The sequence below is a fragment of the Gavialis gangeticus genome, unplaced genomic scaffold (genome assembly GCF_001723915.1).
Source record: "Gavialis gangeticus isolate Ggan-Ray unplaced genomic scaffold, GavGan_comp1, whole genome shotgun sequence".
In the NCBI taxonomy this organism is placed as follows: domain Eukaryota; kingdom Metazoa; phylum Chordata; order Crocodylia; family Gavialidae; genus Gavialis; species Gavialis gangeticus.
The window spans coordinates 62,254,994-62,262,179 of NW_017729033.1; the positions used below are offsets into that span (position 1 = coordinate 62,254,994).

General features: G+C 49.4%; 1 protein-coding gene across 1 annotated transcript in view; it reads left to right on the plus strand.

The window, feature by feature from the left end:
• The first annotated feature begins 1,243 nt into the window (after window positions 1–1,243).
• UCHL1 (ubiquitin C-terminal hydrolase L1) overlaps window positions 1,244–7,186 on the plus strand; it is a 13,871-nt gene continuing 7,928 nt past the window's right edge. The window contains exons 1-2 of the mRNA XM_019526560.1: window positions 1,244–1,273; window positions 4,662–4,663. Of these exons, the coding sequence (XP_019382105.1) occupies window positions 1,264–1,273; window positions 4,662–4,663 (12 nt within the window). The 5' untranslated portion in view covers window positions 1,244–1,263. The remainder of the gene's footprint in view (window positions 1,274–4,661; window positions 4,664–7,186) is intronic.

A 7,186-nucleotide genomic window follows, 5' to 3' on the forward strand; every position in this document is an offset into this window, starting at 1 on the left:
TGCAGCCAAGACTCCTGAGAAGACTCCAGCCAAGAACCCTTCAAAAAGTCCAACCGAGAGCCTTTCAAAAAGTCCAGCAAAGTCACCTTAAAGAAGTCTTTCCAAATCAATGATTGCTATTTACAATATAAATACATTAATGTAGCTATATTACTCATCTATAATTGATCGAGTACAAAATTATGGGGTATTTTTGGTGAAAATAGGGTATCGGGCCTTGGTTCAGGAACTGTTCCCACATTTATAACCTTGTTTCTTATGAGAAAATTGGCTCTGAGTTACAAAGTTTTGACTTAAGACACGGTTTTCAGGAACCAATTGTGTCATAAGTCTGATGACTGCCTGTATCATAGTATCATAGTACTTAGGGTTGGAAGGGACCTAAACAGATCATCAGGTCCAACCCCCTGCCCTGGGCAGGAGCAGGTGCCAGGGTCATATCACGCCAGCTGAATATCAGTCCAGCCTCCTCTTGAAGACTCCCAAGGTAGGAGAGAGCACCACCTCACTTAGGAGCCCATTCCAGAGCCTGGCAGCCCTAACTGTAAAGTAATGTCCCCTGATGTCCAGCCTGAACCTTCTCTCTAACAATTTGTGGCCTTATTCCTAGTGACCCTTGGTGGTGCCTGGGGGAACAAAGCCTCTCCCAATTCTCGCTAGTCCCCCCCACTTGTGAGTTTGTAAATGGCCACCAGATCCTCTCTCAGCCTTGTCTTGTGGAGGCTGAATAGGTTCAGGCCCTTTAGCCTCTTCTTGTAGAGCCTGCCTTGCTGCCCCTTGACCATGCGAGTGGCCCTCCTCTGGACCCTCTCAATAATAGCCACGTCCCTCTTAAAGTGTGGTGCCCAGAACTGGATGCAGTACTCCAACTGTGGCCTGACCAATGCTGCAGAGAGGGGAAGGATCACCTCCCTGGACCTGCTTGTCATACATCTGTAGATGCACGACAAGATGCGGTTAGCCTTACTTACCACTTCCTCACATTGGCAGCTCATGTCCATCCTGGGGTCAACAATGACTCCAAGATCCCTTTCTGCCACCGTGTTGACAAGAAGGGTGTTCCCCAGCCTATAGGTGCATTGCTGGTTCCTTCTCCCTACATGCACTACCCTGCACTTGTCTGCATTGAATTCCATCCTATTCTCATCCACCCACCTCTGTAATTTGTCTAGATCTAGCTGGATTCTGTCCCTCCCCTCCAGCTTGCCCACCTCCAATTTGGACAGCGTGCATTCCACACCCACATCCAAATTGCTGATAAAGATGTTGAACAGTACAGGTCCCAGGACCGAGCCCTGGGGGACTCCACTGCCAACATCCTGCCAGGTCAAAAATGACCCGTCCACCATCACCACTCTCTGGGTGTGACCATCTAGCCAATTTGCCACCCATCTGACTGTGTAGGCATCAATGCCGCAGTCACCAAGTTTTTTTTAAGAGGATGTGGTGGGAAACCATGTCAAAGGCCTTCTTAAAGTCCAGGAAGACAAAATCCCCCCCAACACCCTTGTCCAGGGACTTTGTGACCTGATCGTTGTAGCAGGGCACTGAGGTACCTGCTACTTGTGGAGTAGTAATGAAGAGGCACAGGTGCATGTTGCTAGGGCAACCGGTGGGAGTCAGCTGACTGGAAGGGGTAAGCCTGGCTCCCATTTAAACCCAGGGCAGAGGCCAGGCCAGCAGGTCTCTGCTGGCAGCTAAAGGGGTAGGGACTCTGCTGGAGTAAGAGAAGAGGTCAAAATGCAAGAGCAGTTGGTACGGGTGAGGGATGGGGGTGGCTTGAGTGAGGTTTTAGCCAAGTGGCAGAAATTTACGTTATGGCCTAGGGGCTTGAGTTTTGTGTTTACTGTTTACAACTGGTGGCTTGGGAGAGGCTATAAGGGGATGGAGGAAGCCTCTTAGGGGGTCCATGGCAGCTTGGGGACCCAGGCACCAGAGAGGGTGCAGTATTGGGGTAAGCTGACCCCAAACACATGAGAAGCTGCTGTAAAATGGGTGTGCCAACTCAAGCATCAGTGAGGGCGCAGCATTGAGGAGGTGTGCTGACCCCAAACCCCCGAGCAAGGGGCAGCAAGAAGCCCCAGAGCAGGGGGTAGTGATTCCTGAGTGCTCAAAGAGGCGCAGTTGCAAGACAAGGGCTGCTGCTAAGACGGAACAACGTTCGGGACATCAGCGAGGCTTGGGGCATGGTACAGGGATGGTTGGAGCCACGCATAGCCGGTAAGGCTGGGGTGCCCAGGAACACCCATTAGCGGAGCTGGGCTAATGTAGCAGGAGGTAAACCATGTCCAGGGAGATGAAGAGGCAGCCTTCCTATAATATATGAGCAAAGATGTGGCGGGCAAGAATGAAGGGTGCTTTGTAGCCAACCTGGACATGGTAAGGGGTGCCAGCGGAAAGCACGGCGACCCCTAGGGCGTCCTGCCTGCTACAATCATAAGAAGAAAAAGCAGGTTAGTCAGACAGGATCTGCTCTCAGTGAACCCATGTTGGTTGCCCCTGAGCATTACCTCCCCTGCTAGGCCCTTGCAGATGTGCTCCTTGATAATTTCATCAAAGGTCTTCCCAAGGATCGAGGTAAGACAGACTGGCCTCTAATTGCCAGGGTTCTCTTTTCTCCCTTTCTTGTAAATGGGGACCACATCGGCCCTTGTCTAATCCTCTGGTACCTCACCAGTGCCCCATGAGTGCTTATAGAGCTGTGCCAGGGGCTCCACTATGACCCCCTCAGCACCCTTGGGTGAAGAGTATCTGGACCTACTGATTTAAACACAGCCAGCCCCTCAAAAAAGTTCCCTAACTAGGTTGTCCCTGGCCCTAGGCATGGTGGTGCCTCCCCTGGGTCTGTCCATAGTCCTAGTCGGGGAAATGTCCCAGTCCCTGTTTAGGAATATGGAGGCAAAGAATTCGTTAAAGAGGTCAGCTTTTCTGTTTGCCACAATCACCAGATTGCCAAGCCTATCCTGTAAGGGCCCCACATTACCCAGTGTGTTTTTACTTCCTATGTATTTGAAAAAGGACTTTTTATTATTCTACTCATCCATTTTAAGTAGTCTTTAATAAGATGGTGTGGCAGGGCGTCCTTAGGGGTGCCGTGACCTCCACTAGCGCCCCTACCTACTGTGCCAAATTGGGTCTTGAATGCACCCTCTATCTCACTCGCCACATCTTGCTGGTAAATATCAACGGGAGGCTGCCTTCCTTGGCATGGGGTCTGTCTTCCTGTACTGGGCCTCTGGTCCAATCGCCCACCTGTGCCCACACGGGTGCCCCCTCGCTTCTCTCGCGGCACCGGTGCTTGCCTCCCATGCTCTCACCCACACTAGGGCCTATCTCCTGGGCTCTCGTAGCCCACCCTGGGGCCTTGCCCTTATACTGGCGCCCACTCTGGGCCTGCCTTTGTATTTGCCCTCCCCGGGCCCTCGTGTCCCTAGATGTCCACTCCTAGGGCTCCTCTCCAGGGCCCCTCACTTCTCTTGCGCCTCCCAAGGCCTGCCCAATGTGCTTGCCCTCTCCTGGGGCCTCGCGCTCCCCGCCCGCACCAGGGCCTGTGCCTCGCGCTCCCCGCTCGCACCGGCGCCTTCTCACAACAGGGCTCAGGCAGCCTCAGCCTTACCTGGCCCCAGACCCCTTTCCTGGGTCTTATGCCCACTGGGCTTCTCCGAATTGGGGCTCAGGCAGCCTCAGCCTTACCTGGCCCCCAGACCCCTTCTTGGGTCCTATGCCACACTGGGGCTTTTCCCCCCAATTGGGGCTCAGGCAGCCTTAGCCTTACCTGGCCTCCAGACCCGCTCTTCGGGTTGTACACCCCACTGGGGCATTTCACCTGCACCCACACTGGGCTCCTCCCAATGCTGCCTACTCCAGGGCTGGGGTTGGGACACCCCCAGAACACAGCACTCTGTGGTGCCAGGAACCCCCATGCTACTGGGGAGCTCCCCTGAGGCCTCCTCCACCCCTACAGCTTTGCCCAGTCCTCCGGTTCATAATCACAACCAGAACAGAAACACAAAGCCCCTTAACTATAACATAAAACCTAAGCCAACCTGGCTGTCCTTTGTCTGTATCCCTCTCAGGGTTCTCTCCACCCCATATCACCATGCTAACACTGCTTAAGCCATCTGGCTTCCTTACTAGGCCCACAGAGCTCCTACTTCTGAGACTGCCAGAGGAGAACTGACTCTGGTCTCAGCCTTCTCTGTTTATAAAGGCCAGGCCCTGCCCCCTTCTGGTCAGCTCACCCAATCGGCTGCCTCAGCAACCCCCACCTGTGCTGCCCTGGTGAGTGGCAGCTGAGCCCATTTTACTGTTACCAGTAGCAGGCATCCTAGTGCCCTGCTACAGGTGGATTTCCAGGATCTTGAAGTGTTATCAAGTCACTGGTTTCTTCATAGCAGTTTGATTTACCAATTGTGTTTAGTCAGTCCTAATATTGAAGTCACCACAGTTGGTTTAGGGATGAATTTGACCTGAGTTGCTTCAGATGAGACATTTAAATGATTTTTCCAACCTAAGATATTTTGAGGAACTTGAGTTTTCCATCAGAGGAATACTGGTATCCACAAAATTATTTGTTTTTTTTTATGCAATGGATACTGTGGTATCATGTGTTTACAACACAGTTTCTTGAATGGCATTTGGTATTCTTGCTATACTCTTAGAAGTAATCCTTTAGGTAAGGATTTTTTGGGAGTGATATCTTTTATTGGACCAACTGCATGGTTGAAATAAAGTTAGACCAACTTTCGAATCATGATGGTCCTGATGAAGAATGTCAGCCCTCTCCACATCTCACTCTGTAGCATCAAAATAACTGTAATTAAAAATCCTATTAAATGTAAGTGGTCTTGTTAGCTTTTAAAAAATATCTTAAAGAAATGCTATTAGTAGATAACTTGATTTGCAGTCCTACATGGAATCATACAAGACACTGATATGTTAAACCTCCAGATCAGCAAGTCTATGTAAGGTCTTCTTTAGTGCAAGTATCTTTACATTTCACACATCACCTTTAACATTCCACTTAGTTGTATAAAATTAAACTTTCAAGAGAAAATTATTGAAACACAAGTAAATAAAGCAATGGTTCTCTACCTCATTAGATTCAAGGCACCACTCTTTAGACCATTCATTCCCAACCTCAGGGTGCAACCCAAATCGGGGTTGTGGGGGATCCTCAGTAGGGTTGTGAAGGGCCCGCACACAAATGCACATGCACACTCATGCACGTGGCCTGGGAGCAGCAGGAAAGCAGGTGGGGTGGGGCCACGGCACACACAGCGGGCAGTGGTTGCTCCCCCGCCCCTGGGCCGCTGCCGCATTCTGCTCCCGGCAAATCCTGCAGCATTGGGTTGGGAAGTCCTGTCGATGGCCAATTTAGGGTTGCAGCAACAAATGGTTGGGAACCACTGCTTTAGACTCAAGGCAACCCTAGGAAATTACTAGCTTTTAGCTTTCACTCTTTTTTTGACCACTGAAAAATAATTAGAATAATTCTTCTGTTGCAAAGAACTTAAAGTCCACACCATATTGGAATACTTTTGACACTATGGATTCGTATTTGAAATGTCAGAGTTTTACCTTGTGAATCATGTTTAGATGCTTGCATATTTAACAATGCTGATATTGTTTGGCATCCCATGAAAAAGATCTCATGGCATCCAGGATGTCATCTTGGTACCCTGGTTGTGCTGCCAGCTTGAAATAGTATAAATCATTAACTTTTTAGAGATCATGACTTGTAAACACATCTGTTCAGCAAGGTATGTAAGTATGGACCCAGCTCGAACCATATGAATGGTCCCATCTCTGACTTAAGTTAAAGATCAAAATTTGCTTAAAATAACCTGAAGTTAGGCACACGCTTAAGCATTAGCCTGAATTAGAGCCAAAATAATTCTGAAACTGTGGTGGAGAAACAAAAGGGGGAAGCATCAAAATGAGCTAACTGTAAATCATGTAATTTATTCAGCTATTTAATTGGTCTGGTCTGTTTTTGAAAAATACCTATGAAAACTTTTCCAGTAGTTTCAGAAACCATATTTGATGATTGGCTGTGCTTTGCTCCCTCTCAGTACAGAAGGTGGTTTGAATCCCATTCTCTTTCTGAGAATAGTTCCCATTTCCCTGTTCAAGCCAAGATACAAAAGACCAAAGACATTAAATGGAAACAGTCTCAAGTCTAGAATAAAAGATGACAGAAAAAAATTCTATTTTTTTTCTATTTCAATTAATTGAATCTTTGTAGTCCTTGAAGATAAAAACAGGAATTGCTGATAACATCTGCAGTAGCTTGGGATTCAAATCCCTGGGGGAGGGAATCAGCTGAAGAACAAATAGAAACTTTAAATGTAGTAAAACTACTGAAATGTTAAATAATTATAATTTGAAGACAATATAAATGATGAAAAATACACATTACGCACTACCCACAATTCAATGTGGGGTTTAATGTTTAGGGACTAGCCAGGAACAAATTTCCTTGGCAAATAGTTTCTCGAAGTGGACTCATGATCAGAAAAAGAAACGTGAATCTCCGTATCTCCAGCAGCATCAAACCTTTGTACCCAGTTGCAAACCCCCTAACAGCAGGTGAGTGCTCGAGCCCTGGGCTGATACTGGCCTGCACTTGCAGGACAGATGAGGGTTGTAACCCGATTCAGTCGTGCCTGCTTTACTCTCTGTTTGGTGGTTCCAATCTTGGCTGGGAAGCTGGCTGTCAGGCTCTCCTTTTGGCACCCTGTGGGGCCCAAAACTGGGAGCAGTGAGAAAGAAAAGCGGTTTAGGTGACAACACGTAAGGGGCCCCCGGGTGGGGAGGACAGAGAAACACGGCAAGAACAACTCCGCTCCAGCCAGCAAGTCATTTTGAATAGGGGATGTGGCGACGTCGAGGCTTTGCAGGATGACGTCAGGATGTTCCAGGGTGACGTCAGGGGCATCGTAGCTGCAGTTTTCTTTCCTGACGGCCGTTCAGTATTGGGGGGCGGGGTGGGGCGGGTTGCGAGCAGCACCAAGGAGCTCGCCCCGACGCTGAGGCGAGAAGATAACGGGTCCCTCGCGGCCGCACCATGGCGCTGGCGCCGGCTCTAGCGACGCCCCCCACGGCCCGAGCTGGGAGCGGGGTACGTTGGGCTCTACCATTTTGTCCTTGCGGAGGGTGCGCTACGCAAGGGCGTGTCCCCCCC